Below are 23,706 nucleotides of genomic sequence, written 5' to 3'. Positions count from 1 at the left end.
TCTTACCACTCCTTGTTTTGCTTTACCTGCTTTGCTCACTTAGTTTACCTGCTTTGCCCGCTTAGGCATTTACCTTTGAAATCCCTTCTTCCCAGTAACAATCTTGGTGGACATGGGATGATTTTCTTTTTATATGTAGTTATAGAAGTAGTTGCGTAGATTCATACACAATATACATATTTTACCTTGAGGCTTAACTTCTGCTGAGGCTTTGCTTTCTGATTCTATTTATGTAAATATTATGGTTCCCTCTTCTTCTTTCTCTTTCTTTTTCTTTCTTTCCTTTTTTTTTAGCACTAACATTCTATTTCTCCTTTGGATTCCTATTCATTTAATTCTTCATGTCCTCTTGGCCAAAGGTGGATATGAGTCAGAGGAGGAAAAGGGCTTTCTTGAAACTCCTTTTTGGTGTGTGGATTTCTTAGTTGCTTACAAAAGAATAAAGAGCTGCTTCTCTGACGTTCCCTTGTCCCTTGGTAAAGCACAAAGTGCTAAGATTTCAAGGTCCAGAAAAGCATTAGTGTTAGTGTGTGTGTAGCAGGAGGTGGTGGCATTTGAGTCCATCAGAGGAGGTAATAGGGAAGTTGCCTTCCTCCTCTGAGCCTCAGTTTCTTTACCTGTAAAATGCAGGTAATGATATGTCACATAATTTGTTTCAGGTTTCTATATACCCTGTTAAGTGCCCAGCACAGGTTAGGAATCCCAAACATGTAGGTTTCTACGTCCCTCCTTCCATTCTTCTCAGACACTAGGATTGAATGCAGGCACTGCCAGTGATATCAAAGTATATAAAAGGATTCTTTTTAACATCTTCATTGAGGTATAATTGCTTTACATTGTTGTGTTAGTTGCTGCTGCATAACAAAGTGAATCAGCTATACTATACATATGTCCCGTATCCCCTCCCTCCTGCGTCTACCTCCCACCCTCCCTACCCCACCCCTCTAGGTGGTCACAAAGCACTGAGCTGATCTCCCTGTGCTATGTGGCTGCTTCCCACTAGCTATCTGTTTTACATTTGATAGTGTATATATGTCAATGTCACTCTCTCCCTTCATCTCAGCTTACCCTTCCCCCCCTTCCCGTGTCCTCAAGTCCATTCTCTACATCTGTGTCTTTATTCCTGTTCTGCCCCTAGGTTATTCAGAATCTTTTTTTTTTTTTTTTTTAGATTCCTTATAGATGTGTTAGCATATGGTATTTGTTTTTCTCTTTCTGACTTACTTCACTCTGTATGACAGACTCTAGGTCTATCCACCTCACTACAAATAACTCAATTTCATTTCTTTTTATGGCTGAGTAATATTCCATTGTATATATGTGCCATACCTTCTTTATCCATTCATCTGTGGATGGACACTTAGGTTGCTTCCATGTCCTGGCTATCGTAAATAGTGCTGCAATGAACATTGTGGTACATGACACTTTTTGAATTATGGTTTTCTCAGGGTATGTACAAAAAAAAAGGATTTCTGATGAGAATGTCAGAGAAAGGTTGCAATAAAAATTTCCTGTTGCCAACAAAAGCACCCTAAAACCAACACACAATCTCAGTACACCTTATATATGTGTATTTCTGTACGTGTACATGCATATATGTGCCACAGAGATATATGTGTAAGCGTATGTGTGCATACATATATGCCTTATTTGTGTGTGGATTAATGTGTTTGTGTATGCAAGCATGTAGTGTGTGTGCAGGAAGAAACAGGGCTGGACAAAGAGAGTACATTGCACTAGATTTTTTTTTTTTTTTTTTTTTTTTTTTTTTTTGTGATATGCGGGCCTCTCACTGTTGTGGCCTCTCCCGTTGCGAAGCACAGGCTCCGGACACGCAGGCTCAGCGGCCATGGCTCACGGGCCCAGCCGCTCCGCGGCACGTGGGATCTTCCCGGACCGGGGCACGAACCCGTGTCCCCTGCATCGGCAGGCGGGCTCTCAACCACTGCGCCACCAGGGAAGCCCCTGCACTAGATATTTGATGGTAACCCTTATTCAGTATATTATAACTCATGGTATATAAAATAAAGTTCATTTATGATGTTGGTCTTACCTTCTAATTAAAATCATAGGCATGAAGCTTCTTTATACCTGCATAAAATAAGCAGTTTAATTTCTCTGCACCAGGGGAGAAATGATTTCATTGCCTGTTATGTAGCTCATCGGTACGTGCCGGGAAGCAAGAGAGGGTGGTAATGAAAGCTTCATTCTTTCCCTGTATATTTGTCCTTACAGACTCTGCAAGGAGCATGGGTGCATCCTCTTAGGTTTTTTCAAGGGCAGCAGGAGTGCTTTTACCAGTAGTCCCTACCCTTCACAGTGCAAGGGAGGAGGAAGTTATTGTCTAGGAATAACCCATCTAAGAGCTTTTCCCCAAAATTATTCACACATGAATGAAAAAAAAAACTATACTGCATCCATTTCTCAGAAATTTACTGATAACTAGTAATAACTTATTTCAATGAAGCCAAAGCAAGTATTTGAGAAAAAGAAAGTAGACTTGTCTTGGAAGCTATAAAGGAATAAAAGAGGAAAATAACTATGAATCTTAACAGTTAAAGGCAATGAATTTGTTTAAAGCTTACCTCATAATACTAATATATACTATGGGTAAATTTTTAAAATCCTAGTATTCAATAGTTTTATAAGGTATGGAAATTTTTTTGGACTTTACTTGGTACTTTGGACCCCATGGTACAGACTGTGTGTAGCAGTAGCCCGAATAACTGGTGGCGGCACAGCCCAAGACAGGACAAATTATAAGAGGAAATAAACTCATTTGCTCATTCAGTCACTGGGCAAACATTGGAAATTCAAAGAAGTTGGGTTGAGCTGGGTGATAAAGGTCAAAAGGGCTTTGTTGCTGATGGAACCAAACACATACACAAGGGGCAGATCATACCAGGCTATTTTAAGAATCTTAGAATATAAGAAGATCAAAGATAAGCCATTGAATGGTTTTAGATCATTCTGGCCACAGTGTGCAAAGTGAATTGGAGGGGATACTGGTTGAAGCTATGAGAATGACTAGGGGTGTCTTACAGGAATACAACACAGAGATGGTCACATTTTGGACTAAGGCAACCACAATGGGCAGGGAGAGAACGGATCTGATTTTAGAGTTAATTAGTAGGTAAAATACACAGAGCTCAGAGACTTATTAATTATAGGAGGTGAATGGAAAAACAGAGTTAGGGATGGTGTTGGGCATTTGGCTCCACATGGGATGGGTGGTTAGTGGAAACACTCACTGAACCAGGAAACACTGGGGAGGAGGAGGGCTCGGATGAGGACATCCTGGGACACGCTGAGCGCGAGGTGTTGTGAGACATCCAAAGAGAAGAAGGCACCAGGCAGCTGAGTTTTCCAATCTGAAACTCAGAGGAGACCTCAGATTGACATTTAATTTACGAGTTGTCCCGAGAAAGGTGGTAATGAAAAAAATAAATAAAAGTGAAGGTGGAAGTGGTCACCGAGGAACAGTGTGTCGAGTGAAAAGAGACGAAAGTCAAAACTGAGGGTTGAGGAATGGCCATATTATAAGGGTAATCAGAGAAAGTTGAGTATTCAAAGAGGTAGAAAGGAGAACCAGATAAGTATGGTGTTTCAGAAGCCCCTGGAAGAAAATGCTTCCAGAAGGGTGGAATTGTCAGTGGTAACAAAGACTGCTAAGTGTTTAACTAAGGGACAGCTAGGTCTGAGTATCTCAGTGTTTATTGGATTTAAACACTAGAAAATCACTCACACCTTTAGTGAGACCAATGCCACTGAGGTCCTGTGAGTAGAAGTCAAATTGCACTGGCTGGAAGGGCTTTTAAATCCTGAGAGGTCGACAGTAACCATAGCTGTCGCTTGTCAAAAATATGCACTATGCCACGCTTTCAAAGCCAGTTCTTGTATTGTCAGACCCAGTTATTGTTGAGGAAACCAAGGCCTCCAGAGGTTAAGTAGTTTTTCGAGGTGACAGTATGACAGAGAAGCGTTGATACTTGAACATGCTCTTTCAGGTGCCAAAGCCTTTTCACTACACCACTCTGTCCATTTGGCTTGGGGAGGACAAACTTTCCTGAGCATCAGTATTTGTCCCAGAGGCCTTTGGGGATATGTGCTTTGGAAAACATCTAGAGCAAAGGGGTCAGGAAACCACTTAAATCAATTAAATCACTAAAACAGTTTAGAAAGAACAAAACAATGGGATCTCTTTCATGACTAAAGAACAGTAGGAGCAGTAGCGTGGTGAAGAGTGAGTGACATGGAGAATTGACTGGGGGAAGATGAGGAGGCAGAGGTGTGATGGTCCTAAGGTCAGGGGACAGAGGACCACGAAAATAAACTTCCAGTACTTACAAGTACAAGTACAAACATCAAAAATGAAGGTATTTAAAAGAAGGACCTCAAAGAAATGAATCCTCATTTGTATGCAGACCTAACCTTGAACAGTATTTTAGCTCAATTCAGCAATGAGGGACTAAATTGGGAAAGAAAAATACCAATATTTCATTTAGAGGCCCAGATGCCCCTTTCTGTGCTGTGATATACAAGTACAGATGACTTTATAGTTATGCTTTAATTTCATGTATTTATTTTCTCTACTAACTCTGTCTATATTTTCTCCTCTCCCCTTTCTTTAGATCATGCTTCTTAGTGATCCTGAGATGGAGAGTAGCATATTGATCAGCTCAGATGAAGGGGCAACCTATCAGAAATACCGGCTCACCTTCTATATCCAGAGCCTGCTCTTTCACCCCAAGCAAGAGGACTGGGTGCTGGCCTACAGTCTGGATCAAAAGGTGAACAAATACTGCTTTCATTCATGTCCTGTCACTCAGGTACCACCCGGTAAGAAGCACTTGCTTAGTCAATCCGAATGTTGGAGGGGATTCGGTGACATTGTATCCTTCCAACCAAGTTGATTGTGTCTGCAGCTAACTAACTTTCCTTTCTAGTCTTTCATATCAAAATATGCAGGCAGATATATTTCATTTATTGACAACGTTATTTGTCACTTCACAGGTTTGAGATCGTTTTCTCTATGATTTTACTCATTTGACCTTTAAAACAACCTTGTGCTCTAAGTAGGAAATGTATAGTCATAATAATTTTATGGAGACTATAGTAAACAAAGGTACAGAAAAGCTAAGGTGCTTGTTCAAACACACTCAGCTAGTAGCTGGAGGAGCCAGGGCTTGGAAGCTTGTTGTCAGACTCCAAGTCTAGGAATATCCCATCGCACTTGCTGCTTTGAATTGGAATATAACCATTGTTCTCAATTTAGCAAAGGGAGGGAAGCTTCAAACATGTCCATTTCATCATTTTCTAAAAGTACATCCAAGATAGAGTAGCCCAATGAGTCCTTTCCTTTGAGCTTCAGATCCATACATCCAGCTGTGTACTTGACCTTGTCTCCTGTATATCTCAAAAGCTTCTCGATTCAACATATTCCAAAGATGAACTCTTGACCTTCCCCCAGCATAGTTGGTTCTCTTCAGTATTCCCTAATTGTACTCATTTAGTTGCAAACCTAGGAGGTATCCTTAATATTTCCTGTAGTATGTGTTCATACTATAACCTGAACAATATATTTCCCAAATGTAGGTCTTTTGATTTCATGCCTTTGCTTAAACTCCTTCAGCATTTTCTCATTACTCGCAGAAAAAAAGACCAAAGTCCTCCATAGGCTCTATTAGCACCTACTTGGTCTGGTCCCTCCTTCTCTCTCCTGACTCACGGTTAGCACTTACCTTTCAATGGCCATCTTTCAGTCCCCTCCCTGCCCCAGCTGTCCCCCTTGCTCCCTTTCCTGGGCCTGGGATGCTCTTTCCTAAAGTACACCTCCTCACTGTCAGATCACAGATATAGCATCACTTCTGCAGGATGTCTTCCCTAAACTCCCTGATAAAGTTAAATCCTCCTTGGAGTTCTTTCTTGTAAGGCTATGTACCCTTCCCTTCAAGGGTACCTGTCACGGTTGAGATTTTCCATTGACTGATGTGAATTTGGCATCATCTGCATTTCTCACTAGATTGCAAGCTCTAGGAAGGCAGGACGGTGTCTGGTTTCATTCACAGTTGTAGCAGCAGACCCTAGGACAGTGCCTGCTACTTACTGATCATCAGTATTTGTTAGGCAGATGAATTAGTGGATGAATGCATTGGTGCTATGGTAATGAGCCCTTTATAGCCGATTCACTTATACCTAAGAGACTTAATTCTTCTTTGTATTTCCTGCTTTCTCCAGAACCTTAGTACAGTGTTTGATGCCAAACTATTATGTAACAATGTTTCAATCAGTGAAAGGAAATGGATAATTATGAACACTATATTGCATAGAGATGTCTACAGAACAAACCTTGGTTGAAATAGCTTCTTCTCTCTGTTCTCTCTAAAGTCCTGAATCAGTTGCTTCTCAGTATATATTTGAATATATAATTTGTAAATGAGTGTGTGTGCATGCGTGTGTGTGTGTGTGTGTGTGTGTGTGTGTGTGTGATGTCAGCACCTTTAAACAATAATTTCAACATAACCTTTATATCTCTCATTAATAGAGCCTCATGGTAGGCGCCAGGTGCTAAATGCAATTCCCTAAGGACACCCACATGACATTTGCAGAGCAAAAGCCATTGCAAATACATTTCTTTCATGACATCAGGTGGATATTGTATGAAAGACTTAGCCAAATGTCAGATAGTCTGTGAGTTTAGATGCTTAGTATAGCCAGGAATTTTGAAGATGCATTGAAAAATAAATCATTTGGATGTTAAATGGTATGGTGATTTATTTAGATGAAACGCAGAACCCTTAACCCATGTTTTTACTTATGCAGAGACAAGCTAGGTTAGAGGCAACAGACGTCTCATGCCAAAAGGTTAATAAACCAAATGCAATATGCCTTGCGTGTCTGTAGAAGAACTCTTCTTTTTCTCCAACTCCACAGCACTGAGAACATCTATGGCATTGCTTGTGCAGTACCCTTGTGGATATAATGCATTCAAGATACTTTCTGACTCGGTGGTTGCTTTTTCACTTGGTAAAAATATTTGGAAATGTGGCAGTGGGGCCTGATGGATTTTTCTAATCCCACTGTGCATTTCCGGATGTATTCTTCCTTAAGTTCTCTTTCTGGCTGACATCTTTTGTGTGAAGTGGCTGAGTGTTCTTTAGGTCCATAAAGTTTCTAACCAGTGCCCTGCCACTCTTTTAAATAAATGGTGTGAGGAGGCTGATGATGCCCCTGGTAACATTTGTAGAGATGCCATAAAACATCAACCAGGCATCCAGTTTACAGCAGAGTTTTCCTTTATTTCAGGGGAATTTATTGGTTTCGAGTCAAGGAGGGGGATGCTACGGAGCAGCAAATGAAGATGCAAGGGGGGTTGAGTTTGATATACAAATGTCTTATTTCAGACTGCTGCCTTCTCTGATGTGCATGCATTGAGGTGCTGGTTTCTTCTAGAGAAAATGAAAAATGCTAGTATTAAGGTAACTGCAGCATCAAAGGGAGATGTTTGTGGCGAGGAGTGAATCAATGTTTCCATTATTGTGCCTTTGATGAAATGCACTAGCCATTTCTTTAGAATTGGTAAGGCTATCTCTTTAGTTGTATGTATTACAAAAGACCTAACTGAATGATATTTTAAAAGGACAATATCCAATTGCTCTACTTTCCAAATTGGTACCCCAAAGCTGCAGGAGACTTGCTAGGAGTTCTTGCTGGGTAAAGGCACTGCTGGAGAATTAAGGAAATACCTTCTGGATAGAACAAAATTGTGTCTAGAAGTTGAGAGCTGTGCATGACGTTGTGTTGCTTGAGATGCTGTGTGGCAGGTTGTGAATCACCTGGGAAACATGGCTCGCTTGTACTGGTCAGGTCCTGGTTGCGGGGTGAAAGTGATCCAAGCCTTCCAACTTCCAAACCTATGAAGGGGTATGGAGGTAGGGGCAGATGCACCTTGCACTTGACCCTGTTGAAGGATCATGCCTCTCCAATTCTGCTGTGTCTCGATCTAGCCAAGTCCTTTCTGTGTCCTGCTCAGTGTGACTTGGGCCTTTGACCAAGTCCTTCTACTCTGGCCATCCTGTGAGTCTTGCCACAGGACTATGCCAGCTCCCCTCTGCCTTACAGATTCTCCTGCCATCTTGCATTTTAATATTCACTGACTCAGTTCTTAGTAAGAACAAGAGATTCTTTCTGAGGTATAAGAAGCTTGGAGATGTTTTATAAAAAAATCTTTGAGATTAAAAAAAACAGCAGAAATAATAGGTTATGGTTGACCAGTTGGAAATAATAAAAGTTACTCCTCTCCTCTTCTCTCTGAAACAAAGCTGTAGAACATCTTAGGAGAGCTGTATATTTACCCATTATTTAAGAAGCAGGATTCTCTTTTGCTTCCATCAGGCTACTTCCTTGCTGGTGACCGAAACAGCTCACATTGTGATGTTTTGGATTAGCTGGATGGTTCGATAATGTTATTGAAACTGAGAATTTTTGAAAGATTTTGAGATAGGTTTTGAGGACATTGCAGTCCTCTAAAGAGATAGGTGCTGTTCTCATAGCTATAGAAAGCTGGGTGTTTAAACATCCCTCATTTTAACAAAAGACTCAGTATAGTTTTTTAAAAATAAATGGGCACATGCTCATGTATTTACAGATGCATACATCCTGGACAGGGGGCCTTCCATGGTGATGGAGAGTTGAAAATAGCTGTTTTTCTGCATGAGAGGTGGGATCGCAGAGCTCTCTATTATCATTTATCTTCTTGACAAAATGAAACTTTAACAAATCTAGCTGCTTTAGTCATCAGAGATGAGGATCTCAATGGGATTTCAGACTCTATTATTTTTCATATGCTTCTGGGCTAGACTGGTCTAGAATTGCCCATAATTTCAATGTAAAAACCACTTTCTGAAACACTAGCACACATAATGAAGGGTTGCTGTTATGGTAGTTGGGAGGGAGGTGGGTATGCAACTATGGCTGTTGTTTTTGTTTTTCTTTTATGGCTGGCTACCAGCCAAGTTCAATAGTAGCTGACAGAGTGACAAGCTGGTTAGGAAGCTGATGCAATTTTAGTCGGGTCACTGGCAAAATAGGGTCTGCAGCAGACGAGATGGCAGTGGTTCCAGGTAGGCTTTGCTGATTGGACCCTACCTGGTGCTGCCACACACGAGCAGGACACTGGTGAATTAGGGTGTATCTGGTGTGTGGAGGGCCTGAAAATTCAAAGGGAAGTTTAAACTTGTACTTCTAGAATGCTGGATACAAATGAAGCTGTTCCTTTCATTTATATTCTCATGTAAACCCTCAGGTTAGAAATGTAATTGCACTCAGAGCCTCCAGGATTAGCAGGTGATGGTAACTTTCCTCAGCAGCCATTGACAGGAGCAGGTTTTGTGGCTCCCCACCTGGTGTGGACAAAGCTGTTGGAGATTAACTAGGGATGCTCATGGTTTTGAAGCTTATTTCCCATGGAATAAGACTAGAACTGAAGGGTGCCTTTTTTTTTTTAAAGAAAAACATTGCATTTTCATTAGGTCCTCTTCCGTGCCTGTAAAATCATATGTGCATCATTTAAGAGAAAGAAAAATCCATAGGCCTACTCACCTAGGGGGAGCCCGCACTGATCTTACAGATGTCTCATCAGTACAAAGAAATGCGTTATCACCATCACCATAGAAACACCAGTTTCCATGAGGCCACTTGCCTGAAGGTGAAAAGGAAAACAGTGGGCCAAGCAAGAATGGCCCTATTTTGTATTAAAAAGGTGGCACAGCCACTGTGTTATTCAGATGTTAGAATTAACGTATCTGAGCTGAGTTCTGAATGACGAAACTGGTTTAATGTACACTAACTCGCAGTCAGTGATGGTGGTGCGGTAAGAATCTCCAGGCTTTGCAACATTGCTTGCCAGAAAGCTAGCTCAAAGGAACAACCTTCAGCAAAATATGGATCTGGTGGCCTTTGTCCTCCTAAGCCTGCTTTTTCTATATCATGTCCCAGACTTCAGTTCCCTGCCTCTACCTCCTATGTGTTCCTTTTGGTAACCTGCCACAGTTCTGTCAGGGAAAAGAACATTTGCTAAAATAATTAATGGAAGATGCAGCGTATATATGTATTAAGAGGAGTACGCGGGTACCTCTTCCCAACAACACTTTTCCCAAAGCAGTTATGCTCTCAGGGCAGAAATTCAGGCTTGGCAATACTTTGGTGAAAGAGGTGACTACAGCTACAGGTGGGCAAGAGGTCACGCAATGCAGCCTCCTCTGGTTGAATGCAACCTTTTTCTCTGTGTGCCTCCGCCCTTTCCTATATGGAGTGACCTTGTCTTTACACATGCACTGGTCCTTCGTGCTCACACTGCTACCCAGGGTCCCTGACTCTGATCCTGTTGCCTAATTCTGACCCGAGGTTTCCAGTTTTCCAGTTGGAACTAGGAGCTCTTCTGCTTATTGCTTCCTTTGCAAGCCTCTCTGGACTTATGACCCAGTCGACCTGACCTCGCCACACCTTCTCTCTTCCCTCCATTCTCTGCCTCCACCTTGACGACTCCCCCTGGTATGATAGCACCTGGCATTTTAAAGTCAGGTCAGTCTTTAAACACTTCAAGTCAAAGTGTCCTATACATACAGAAAAGTGCACATATCGTGAGCTCAGTGAATTTCCATAAACTGGATACACCTATGGAACCAGCACCCCGATCAAGATACACAGCATGACCAGAATCCCAGAATCACCCTTGTGCACTTTTTCAGTCATTACCTCCCACCCGCAGTGGGACTGCTATCAGTTGGGTCATTTTTAATTTCCTGCAGATGATTTATGGCTGGCTAAACTGGTGAAGAAATAGACACAAGATGAACTCTTTGGAAGAAAGGTTGGAAGATATCAAATGAGGTAAATGACAGAGAAGGAGACTTCTAAAAATATTAACATTAGAGAATTAGTCTAAGCCAAAGGCAAGAATTCATTGATGTTCAGTAAGTCTAACTAATCCAGAGAATTCATAGGGAAGCTTTCAAAAGATGCTTATTTAAAATTAATTTAATAGGTTGTATTTTTAAATATGTGTTCCTTTCTGTGCCATAAGAAAAATACCCAATGTTGGCAAAGTTATGGTGAAACTCATATTACGAAACTGTATTGATGGTCATGCAAATGAGTTTTCCTTCCTGGTGAACATCTTGTCCACATGTATCAGAAGACATACACATATTCATAAATTTGATCCAATGATTCAGTTACTTCTCTTCTGAAACTGCACCAATAGCATAATACCAAAAAGATTTAAGCATAATAATGTTTATCAAAGTCACTCATAATGGGAGAATCTGGACAGAAATTTACTAAATGCCCAATATTAAGGGACTTTAAATCAGGATGTATACATTGGCCAGAATATTATTCAGCCTTTAAAATGGTGGTCATGATGACCATGTAGCAACATGGATACATATCCATATCTATTTAATACATGTATATCTCATATTGCATACATTATATGTATATATAAATTCATACATGATTCATATTAAATAAATGAGTGCTCTTTGAATACAAGTATGTAACAAAATAAGATGAAGGAAGGAGGGAAGGAAGGAGAAAAATTTTAATATGGTAGGAAATATTCCCAAACATTACCTGAGTTATCTTAAGATGATGGAATTATGTTTGTTTTTTTGTTTTTAACTAACATTTGTTTTTAAAATTTTGTATTATTTCATTATAGATTAATTTTATGATTAAAGAATTCTGAAAAGTAATCTACCTTGAATAGCTTATTGAACATAGCTTATGTTCAATTATAAGGCAGTGATCTTAAAAAAGGTTTTAGGTGTGAATAAGGTCAATTTAGATAAAATCATTTCAAGTCACTATTAAACTACATTTTCAAGAGGCAATGTGGCATAGAGGAAAGTTTCCCTAACTAGGAATGTAACAAATCTGAGGTTTCTCTTTTCTTCAGCTTTGCTTTTCACTGCGGTCCCTTATGAACTGTGAAACTCTAGGAACTATTTTTTTCTCCCAGCAGAAAGTATTCTTGTTGGATATAACCTCAATCCTTACTATTTACAACTTAGTGATACATTGAGGTTTTATGATTTAGAAGAACCCACTAGAGATGGATGTTAAGGAAGTGCTTTATTCTGGTGATTTTTCAGATGAAATTTGTGGCTATATCCTAAAATTGAATTAGCATTTGGTTATCTGATTTGACAGCTGTAATGGAAACAAATACTCTGGAGCCAAGAGGTGCAGACATACGCAATGAATTGGAGTTTGCGCCTAGGGACTCTGACACTCCCCATGTTTCGTTACTCCGTGTTGAACATATAGGCGCTTCTCAGAAATGGAGATATATGTCATTGAGTATCTCCTGTCTATGGGCACTGATGGGTACTTTTATATACATGGTTACATTGAATCTGCATCGGAATCTGCAAAGTGGGTGTTATTATTTCCAAGTTACAGGTGAGCATATGATTCTTGAAGGCAATATCCACCTGGTCAAGGTCACCCAGAAAGTGAGGGGCCTGGCCTGCTCCTCTAAGCCTGACTGAGACCCCCCACTATGACCACCACACCTCACTCTGGCTAGTAGATGGACAGACTTTCCACCACCTCAGGGCAGAATTCCATAGGGGCCACTTTACATTGAACCTTAACCCCAGAGAACACAGTACTTGTGAGATGACAAAATCAACCAGACCTTCAGATGAATCTAGTTTCTTCTAGCACGTCCCTCAGCCGAGGTGGAACCTTGAGTAGGAAAGCCATCAAATTGCTTCCTGATGATAGGTCACAGGACTAGGTAATTGTGCCTCTGGAAGAAAATAAACAACAAAGCAGTTGTTCTTTTGTTTTTGTTTTTGTTTTTGTTTTCCGGGTTTCATCCAGTTTTGCACACTTTTCCCACCCATTTGTTCCAGTGTTTGGGTTAACATGTAGATTAAACAAGTCTTTGCCATTCAAATAGGTAATACTATTATCTGTTTTTTTTAAGGAAGTTTATGGAGACAACATCTTTAACATGGTAATGAAGAGAGAAGTTGAAATCATTTAACTTCATTTACAAACCATGAATATGTATTACTTTAAATGAAAAGAAGGGCTAAAACAGATATAGTGTTTGTTCAATTTGCTAAAGAGAAGACAATTTGTCAAGATTTTTTTCCCCCGAAACTCAAGCAGTATGCAAATGTAAGAAAATCAGACCCCCATGTTAATTCCATGACATGATGAATATTTTTATAATCCTAATTAGTACCAGTCATTTAGTCTAGCAATTTCCCCCAATCTAGCCAATTTGAAATTAAAATAGATGCCTTGATTACAAAACTCATTAGCAAAGAAGCACCCTTCTCACTAACCAGTTCATTTAAAATGCACAAACTGAATGAAGTGTGGAACACTTGTGTTGTCAATTGGTATAAGTGAAGTGAGTCTTAATTGGAAGCATTGTGAAGTATTTGTATCGCTGCATGTTTCATTGCAGTATAATATATCATTCATTAAATGTAACAAAAGCAACTTTTAAATGGCTTAATTAAGCGAAGTTGGTGTGCTTGGTAATTTTTATAAAGTCGGATGTCACAATTGTTTGCATTTGGAGTACTGATAGGTATTAAAGTCAGGAAGATGAAGTCTGACTCTGCATTTATCACTCCAATTATGTAAAGAATGGCAGGCTTAATGTGAGAGGAGAAAATTAAATTATAGAACATTGATTTCTTACTTAAAAGTACCCACATGCATATTGTCCTTGTGCATTTGGACATAGAAACTCCAGAAATGCCTGATTTATGGCTGAGAATGAAGGGGAAGGGCTGAGGACTTGGAGTGAAATGAAAGAAGAAAATAACAGTTGGGGATTTTATTTTTGTAATTTCTTTTTTAATTTTCTTTTTTTAATCAAGGGAGGAAGTAGTAGGTGGGAGGAAGCTCTATCCAATATATTTTTGTCTGCTCAAAAGAGCAATAGAGATGTGCAGCACTGTAGATTGATGTTCTGTCTAAGCCAAATGTGGTGGGAGTGGGAGAGGAGGGGGAAATTAACTTTGGACCAGGGAAATACTGGAAACGGGATGCTATGGAAGTCCTGAACGGGGGTCAGAAAACAAGGAGTTCAGGGCTTGTTTTTCAGTGGAAGAGACTGTAGAATGGGTTGCAGTAATGACCGGTTTATAGGCATAAAGTGTAAGACAAGCACAGAAGTTGCTTTCTGTTGGTGCGTATTCTCTGTGCAATCCAGATGTCAGCTGTTACCTCATGTTTATGGACGATTTCAGCCCCACATCAATGAGGATGCAAAGCTCAGCCATGTCACTGATTTCCATGAGAAATCTAATTTTAGCAGAACTGATGATGTCCTGTTCATATCCATTTGGTATTTCCATTGTAATAGAGATTCTCCCACTGACTTCTGATTGCAAGATTTGCATTTCTTTGCTGGCAGGCTTTCTCCAAAGCTTCTAGAGCAGCGTTCCCCAGCCATTTTGGAACCAGGGACAGGTTTCATGGAAGACGGTATTTCCAGGGGGGTGGGGGGGGATGGGGGGATGGTTCAGGCCGTAATGGTTCAGGCCCCATCGCTCGATGGGGAGCGACGGAAGCGGCAGATGAAGCTTCACTCCCTCGATTGCCTGACACTCACCACATGCTGTGCGACCCGGGCTGGGGGGTCGGGCGTCATTTGGGACCGCTGCTCTAGAGGCTACTCTACCCATTTCTATAGAAGTACCAGGGAATTAACATGTGGAAGCAGCCCTCAGCCAATGACCAACAGAATTTGGTGTAGCAACACCATGGTTTCCTAGCTTCTCATGTGGAACAACTCCCAAAATAGTTTTACACTTTTTTCCAGAATTTCCCAATGGGATTAAACTCTAGTTTCCCAGAGGGTTAGCTGGCTTTATACCATACTGTATATTAACTTCCCTCCATTGGCTGTAATTTCTCTACTGCTATACTATCTCCCAAATAAACTACTTAGTTCTTGTCTCAATATCTGCTCCTGGGGGAACTCGAACCAACTGTGACAAGCATTTTGTGATTGGTGGTGGTAGCGGAAGATTTCTGAGGTCAAGGACAGGGGCCACAGCATATTAAATTTTCACCTCATTTGACATTTCTGTGTTCCCAAGCTCCTCCTGGACTGTGCCACCCTCTAGTTTTCCTCACTGTTATGATCTGAATAATGCTCCCTCCCCCAAAGGTGTCCACCTCTGAATCCTCAGACCTGTGAATACGCTTCCCGAAAGGGCAAGAGGGGTTTGGCAGATGTGATGAAGTTAAGGATCTTGAGATGAGAAGGGTATCCTGCGTTACCAGGTGTGCCCAGTGTTATCACAAGCGTTCTCAGAAGAGTTTAAAAAGGAGATGTGACAGTAGAAGCAGATGTTGGAATGATGTTCTTTGCAGATGGGGCCATGGGGCAAGGAATGCAGGAAGCCCCTAGAAGCTGGAAAAGTCAAGGAGATGGGTTCTCCTCCAAAGCCTCCAGAAGGAAGAAAGCCCTGTCCTTACCAAGTCCAAGAGGCACTGCTCGCCACACGATGGGCCAATAAATCGGAGATGAGGTCTTGAGGCAAGGAAGACAACTTTATTCGGAAAGCCAGAAGACCGAGAAGATGGCAGACTAATGTCTCTAAATAACCATCTTATCGGGGTTTGGATGCCAGTTTCTTTTATAGCACAGAGACGGGGAGGAGATGAGGAAGTAAAGTTAAAAAGGCCATAAATTTTGCAAATGTTCCCTGGAATGGCCAGCCTCAGGGAGGGGATGTGTTAATTGCTTCTTTCTTGCAGCCAGCCACAGGTGGACAGGGTCCCGGGATGTTTCCCTGAACAAAGGCTCTTTGGTTTAACATTCAGGCAGAGGGGCAGCATTCCCCAAGGCAGGCCATTATGTATAGACAATATCCTTTTAGTGAACAAAAGCAACGGGAAGCAAAGATTAAAGTAAAAGAAACATATCCAACATCTAGTCAGATTTGGTTCTTCCCTGTTACACCGTTGACACCTTGATTTTAACCCCAGGAGACTCATTTGAACTTCTGACTTCCAGAACTATAAAATAATAAACTCCTGTTGTCTTAAGCCACAAAGTTTGTGGTGAATTGTTACAGCAGTGAGAGGAAACTAACACACTTACTGACCTTCCCCTGGCTTCAGTGGGTCTTCTGTCCCACAGCAGACAAGATCCTCTACTTATCTGCACCTACTTCTTGGAAGCCGGGGCATCCACAGATCCAAATACAGGCCATCTAGGTCATACTTATGACTCCTCTTTACATTGATCCATGCAGTCATGAAATAAGAAGATGTTCCCCCAAAGAGGAATTATAGTGAAAAAAGGCACAAACCTGTTCCCCATCTTGTCACTTATTGTATTAGTTTGCTAGGTCTGCTGTAAGACCGGGTGGCTTAAACAGCAGAAATGTAAGGTCTCACAGTTCTGGAAGCTTGAAGTCTGAGATCAAGGTGTCAGCAGGGTTGGTCTCTTCTGAGGCTTCTCTCCTTGGCTTCTAGATGGCTGTTCTCTTTGTACTTCACAAAGTCTTTCCTCTGTGTGTTTCTGTGTCCTAATTTCCTCTTCTTATATGTAACATATTGCTTTAGGGCCCATCCTAATAACCTCATTTTAACTTAACTCTTTAAAACCTTATCTCCATATATAGTCACATTCTGAAGCACTGGGGATGAGCATCCCACATATGGATTGGGAGGGGATACAATTTAGCCGATAACATAAATGCATGTCTAGGTTGCTAAGTGATGAAAGTCTTACTGTCCTTTGGGTCTGTAATGCCCTGTGTAAGGAGAGGGTAAGAGTCTCCTCTGTGTAGCATGACCGCTTCTGAGGCGAGTGGAATGGAACCAGCCTCCAGGAAGGATGTGCTGTGAAGCTGGGTGGGGGGTTAAGGAAGTGAGGGTGAGGCTCATCCCTGGGATGGAAACCTCATGAGAGTCCCTGAGACTGGTCAGGAAGGTCTCAAGGGCTTTGACCCTGGGTTAAGTTAGGGAATCATGGAGGGCACAAGAGAAAAGATGGTGCTCAGGCCATGGAGAACACTGGGGAACAGTTTGAAAGAAATCTCTGCTAGAAACTTATTTTTGAGAATCATGGCTGTTTGCTTGTATACGCTAGATTTGTTGTGTTTGATTTTGGTTTTGGTGCTTGATTTTTGTTCTCTCTTTGCATTTGAAAATGTCAGTAGATCTCACAGAAAGAGGTTTGAATGACCTGAAGGTGTCATACATCTTCTTACAATTCGTCATTGGCTTCCCCATAGCTTGGAAGATAAAGTCAGCTCGGCACATGGTTTGGATGCTGTCTAACTTTCTAGCCCTTTTCCCAAGCCCTTTGTTCACTTATGCAACATGGAAATGTATCCTCTTGGTTCAGCCCAGAATACCTTGACATAGACACTTCCCTCTGGGAGTCCTTTTCTCCTTCTTTATCTAGTTATCTCTTTATCTTTTACAACTCAGTGCAAATCTGACTTTCTAGAGAAAGCTTTCTCGACTTTTAAGAAAAATCTAGAAAAAAACTATTTTCACATCAGCGTACCGGAAAACTTTTGATTTTATGGTTTTATATATTTTTAAGTACATGAGGGGTAAAGAGACCCAAAATATATCTCAGTGTTTAGGACATCCAAAGATCTTAAATTGTCCCTGGACAAGAGATAAGGAAGACCTGAATTAAGATAGTAATTTTGGAGTTGAAAAGAAAGGGGAAAAAATTATAGAGGGATTTGAAAATAGAAGCAGACTTGGTGACTGCACAGAAGTCACAGGAAGAATGGGAGCCTGATAACTCTGCAAAAATATCTAAGGCCGTGAGCTGTGCCCAGGGCACATTTCTTTCCTGACACAGGAGGTGTTTGTTTCTCAAGCACACTGAATGGGAGAGGGGAGGCCCTAGTAGGCATTGCCACCAGGGTGTAACATGGAGCGGCCGATGACCTCCTTTTGTGGTGGTTTTTCCCTTCGGCTGCTTTCCTGACATTTTGCCCCATGCCTCCCTTGGCTGCTCTTGAGTGCCAGAGGCAGCAGCCAGCAGGGTCTGTCTGAGAAAGTTATTGAAACAGGCTTTTTATTTTATTTTTTATTTTTTTTTTTATTTTTTATTTTTTTTGCGGTATGCAGGCCTCTCACTGTTGTGGCCTCTCCCGTTGCGGAGCACAGGCTGCGGACGCACAGGCCTAGCGGCCATGGCTCACGGGCTTAGTTGCTCCGCGGCATGTGGGATCTTCCCGGACCAGGGCACGAACCCGTGTCCCCTGCATTGGCAGGCGGACTCTCAACCACTGCGCCACCAGGGAAGCCCGAAACAGGCTTTTTAAAATGGAGACTTCTTAACTTGAAGTGCTTGGTAGAGATACCTGGGATTATAATCCAGAAGCTTTATAATAGGTAGCTGGGGAATGAGTGAGGAAGAAAAGATATATTAACTTTTCTCTATTCAAATATTATTTTACTAATATTGGACTTGAATGTTTCATAATTAAGATTCTGAAAGGTGGCTGAGGAATCTACCCTCTCGTGTGTTTATCTGAGGCATGGATGGTCTCTGGAACCTTCTAGCCCAGAGGCTCCAGCCCCGGAAGGGAGCTTTCAGGTCTGACTAGCAGATCATTACGCTTGATATAATCTGTCTACCCTTAGGTTTATATAGTCTCTTTTCCTTTTTGATGCTGAAAAATGCCACTTTAATAATCAGGTAAAAAGCTGATATTATTGATGTAATCACCATTACAGGTGTATCACAACTTAATCATTAAAAATAACTGAAAAGTAAGCCGTGATGTTTGTCTTTTTTCTCCCAAGTAACTTACTAACAGATACCAGACAAATTCTAACAAATTCTAACAGAGATTCATGGTTTAGAATCTTGAAAAAAGTTTTTCTAAAATGAATATTGACAAAATAAATGGGAAAACGAAGAAAAGCTTAGAGAAAAGAAACCATCTCTTATTTTTTAGTGTATTTAATTTCAAGTATCAACAACCTGCTCTTTATCACCCAGACACCAGTTCAAAATACTATATCCAACAAGTACTTATTGAGCGCTTACTGTGTACCGGGACCTAGAGATGCAGGAATGAAGGATACTGATAGTATCTCTGCTGTCATGGAAAGAGAAGCATTGATCAAATGAGTAATTGATGGCAATGGTGATAAGTCTACAAAATAGGGTTCTAGGTGCTGAATCTTTGCCACAGCAGTTTCATTGCAAGCAGTTTCACTGCATAACTAACTGGCCAGAGGAAACTTTTGCTGTAAAAGATAAAATAATGAAAATAAAGGAGGGGCATTTAAAAGGATACCATGAGACATGAAAAGTAATAACATTTAAAGAAAGATTTCATTGTGAAAAATGAAAATACAAAAAAAATTGAATACATTTAAAATGTGTGTAGACTGATAGATATCGTCATATTCGGGTATATCTTTGAGAAACCTATGATAATTTCTTTCTCAAAGTCGATCATTAAGGATTCAGGATCTAATGTTGGACATAGATTCTTCACGATATAGAAAAATCTGCTGTAAATCTCTTCAGATTTCCCTGGAAGGAAAACAAACAGAGGAGGGGTGCTGCTATTTCTTATCAATATAGGTAATGTATATAACTGGTAGAACATATCTGGACTTCATTTAAATGTCCCATAATATGCCCAATTCTTATATTACACCAAATCATCAAAGCCAGATTCGTGCCAACTACCAAAATTCTATCTACATCATGTTCTATCCTATCAAACAGCAAAAATTGTTTACCATTTTCAAGAAACGTAAACTCATCAGGAATCGTAATCATTTCTTTTGGGGGGAGTAGGAGGAGCTTGATTCTTCTTCTTTTGCCTCCAACTTATCATGTTGTGTGATAAATTTGGTAAAGATGACATGAGCGAACGAGCTGTTGTATCTAAATCAGCCAAAGACTCGATAATTAAAGCTCCCAAAGCCTGGTGCGAATTACAAGCCACCTCTTTTATATCTGCCATAGCTTGGTAAACTTTTGGTTTTGACGGGTGGGAGGGTGACTGGGCTTACTAAAAGATTTGCAAACTGCTTTGTTATCATTTTCTAGTATAGTGTGCAGCCTGGCTTTATACTCTCTTGTCTCACACTTGCAGTAAGTTTTCTTATCACCATATTTTCTAACAGAGTTGTTCCAATCCACTATTTTCAGACCACCATGTCTACTCACCACGGTGTAGACCATTATGAGACCTAAGATTTAAACAATATAAAAATGGGAGTAGTGTGTCAATGATAAAATGAAGCCAAATTGTCAACCAGTTATTTTATCTTTTATGGCAAAATAGCTTTATGGCTAATTAGTTGTACTGTGAAATTGCTAAACCCAAAGGTGTTTATAGCGAAAATGCCAGACGTGACAAAATAAGGCTGCAGATTGTTATGAGAGCATATTTTAGGGAGAAGGTCTGACCTAGCTTCAAAAATGTTTTCTATAGCATTTGAAGAGTTATATCTTGAAAATATATGTATTGAAGAGTTAAGGTATTCTCTTGGCATTAAGTGATCATAAACATTGTTTAAAATAAAACGAAGGTCACTCTATGAGTTGCCTGCAGATGTTTATAAACAACTTTATTGAGGTATAGTTGATATTCAATAACTGCACACATTAAAGTGTACTAATTTGATAAGTTTTGATGCTAATGCGCCCATGCATTCATAACTAGGGTCAAGAAAATCAGCGTATCCATCACCCCCTTGTTCTCCTTTGTAATTCCTTCCTCTCACCCTTCTTCTTCCCCTTACAGTATTCAGTTGGGGATTTGTTCACAGTAACTATAGATTAGTTTACATTCTCTAGAATTTTATATAAAAAGAACTAAACATTATGTACTCTGTTTTTGCATAGCTTTTTTCTCTTATCATAATATTTTGAGATCCATCCACGTTGTTGCGTGTATCAATAGTTTATGATTATTTTTTTCCTGGGGAGTATTCCATTGTATGGATATACCAAAATTGGTTTATCCATTCACCTATTAATGGATTAATCTAGGTTTTGGCTATTACGCATAAAGCTGCTATGACCATTCCTGCACAAGTTTTTGTACAGATATATGCTTTTATGTCTCTTGGACAAATACTTAATAGTGCAATGATTGGATCATACAGTGGATGTAGCTTCAAATTTTTGAGAACTTGCCAAACCGTTTTCCAGGGTGGTTGTGCCATTTTACATTTCCAGCAGCAGCAGCACATGAGAGTTATAGTTGTTCCCCTCCTCATCCACAATTGTTATAATTGGTTTTTAATTAATTAATTAAACTGAAATATAGTTGACATACAATATTCTGTTAGTTTCAGGTATACTACGTAATGATTTAACGAGTTGGGGTTTGCATATGTTATGACATGATCACCATGATAAGTTTAGAAACCACCTGTTCCCATGCAGAGTTATTATATTATTATTGACCAGGCTCCTTATGCTGTGTGTTACATCCCTGTGACTTATTTATTATATAACCGGAGGTTTGTACCTCTTAATCTCCTTCAATTATTTTGCCCACCTCCAGCCCTCTCACCCCCTCCCTTTGGCAACTAATTCATTTGTTGTCTGTATCTATGAGTCTTTTTTCATTTTGTTTGTTTCTTTGTTTTTTAGATTTTACATATAAGTGGAGAATGTGCAGTGTTTGTCTTTCTCTGACTTATTTCAATTAGCATAATACCTTCTAGATCCATCCATGTTGTTGCAAATGGCAATATTTCATTTTTTAATGGCTGAGAAATATTCCATTGTATATATGTTTTTATATGTACCACAACTTCATTATCCATTCATCTATCAGTGGACACTTAGGTTGCTTACATAGCTTGGTTATTGGACATAATACTGCAATGGACATCAGAGTGCATATATCTTTTAAATTGGTGGTTTTGTTTTCTTTGGGTAAATACTCAGAAGTGGAATAGCTAGATCCTATGGCAGTTCTATTTTTAACATTTTAAGAAACCTCCATACTGTTTTCCATAGTGGCTGCATGAATTTACAGTCCCACCAACAGTGTGTGAGGGTTTCCTTTTCTCCACATCCTTGCCAACACGTTTTGTTTGTTGTCTTTTTGATAATAGGCATTCTGACAAGTGAGGTGGTATCTTGTGATTTTGATTTGCAATCCCCTAATGTTTAGTGATGTTGAACATCTTTTCATGTGTCTGTTGGCCATTTGTATGTCTTCTTTGGGGCAGTGAATATTCAGGTCCTCTGCCCACTTTTAAATCAGATTGTTTGTTTTGTGGATGTTGAGTTGTATGAGTTCTTTGTATATTGTGGATATTAACCCTTCATCGGATATATGATTTGCAAATATCTTCTCCCATTCAGTAGGCTGCCTTTTCATTTTGTTGATAGTTTCTTTGCTTTCCCAAAACTTTTTAGTTTGATGTACTCCCATCTGTTATAGTTATTTTTAAAAATGTTAACCCTTCTAATAGGTGTATAGTGATATTTCATTGTGATTTTAATTTTCATTCTCTTAGTGACTAAGGATATTTTGAGCATCTTTTCATATGCTTATTTGCTATCTAGATTATTTATTTGTTGATGTCTCTGAGCAAATATTTTGCCTACTTAAAAATTGGGTTGTTTTTGTCCTATTATTGAGGGTTAAGAGTCTTTCTTAAAAACTGGGTTGTTTTTGTCTTATTATTGAGGGTTAAGAGTCCTTCTATACTCTGGATAAAAGTCCTTTATCAGATATATGTTTTACAGATATTTTTCTCCCATACCATAGCTTGTCTTCTAATACTCCTTACAGTGTCTTTCAATGAAGAGACTCTTGTAATTTTGATGAAGGGTAGTTTTTCAGTTGTTTATTTTTGGATCATGCTTTTGGTGTCATGCCTAGGAAATCTTTGCCTGTAAAGTTTATAAAGATTTTTTTTCTCCTCTGCTCTTTTCTAGATGTTTTATAGTTTTAAGTTTTATATTTAGGCCTTAGGATCTATTCTGAGTTAATTTGCATATGGTGTGAGGTATGAGTCAAAGTTTATTATTATTGCATGTGGATGCCAGCCAAATTAGTCCAATGCCACTTATTGAAAAGACGGTTATTTCTCCATTGAACTGTCTTTGCACTTTTGTCAAGAATCAATTGTCCATATATATACAGGTATATTTCTGGACTCTATTCCATTTCAACCATTTATTTGTCTATCTTGATACCAGTGCCACATTATCTTGATTATTATAGCTTTATAATGTCTTGGGAGTAGGTCTCTTGAAGTTGTTCTTACTTATCAAAGTTGTCTTGGTCATTCTAGGTACTTTGCATTTCCATATGAATTTGAAAGTCAACTTGTCAATTTCTACCCTCCAAAAAGGGGTTCTGGAATTTTTATTAATATCACATAAAGGCTATAGATCAATTTGAGGAGAATTGGCATTTTAGAAATATTGAGTCTTCTGATTCATGAACCCATTATTTCTATTTATTTGGATTTTCTTTAACTCAGCAATGTTTTATATAAGTATTTTATAGATCTTGAACCTCTTTTGCCAGATTTATCCCTAAGCATTTGATAAATATGATTTTTAAATGGTATTTAAAAAATTCAATTTTTGATTCTTTGTTGGTAGTTTATAGTACAGGTAGAAAGAAAAATCAGTAAGGATGTAGAATTGAACAACACAGTCAACTAACTTGATCTAACTGA

General features: G+C 39.6%; 1 protein-coding gene across 1 annotated transcript in view; it reads left to right on the top strand.

Annotated features, from left to right (window-relative positions):
* The window catches only part of SORCS3 (sortilin related VPS10 domain containing receptor 3), a 592,231-nt gene that overhangs the window by 316,298 nt on the left and 252,227 nt on the right, over positions 1-23,706 (top strand). Inside the window, exon 4 of the mRNA XM_059052766.2 lies at positions 4,632-4,790. Coding sequence (XP_058908749.1) covers positions 4,632-4,790 — 159 coding nt within the window. The remainder of the gene's footprint in view (positions 1-4,631; positions 4,791-23,706) is intronic.

Source organism: Kogia breviceps, chromosome 2 (genome assembly GCF_026419965.1).
Source record: "Kogia breviceps isolate mKogBre1 chromosome 2, mKogBre1 haplotype 1, whole genome shotgun sequence".
In the NCBI taxonomy this organism is placed as follows: Eukaryota; Metazoa; Chordata; class Mammalia; order Artiodactyla; family Physeteridae; genus Kogia; species Kogia breviceps.
This window is presented reverse-complemented; position numbering and strand designations above follow the sequence as displayed.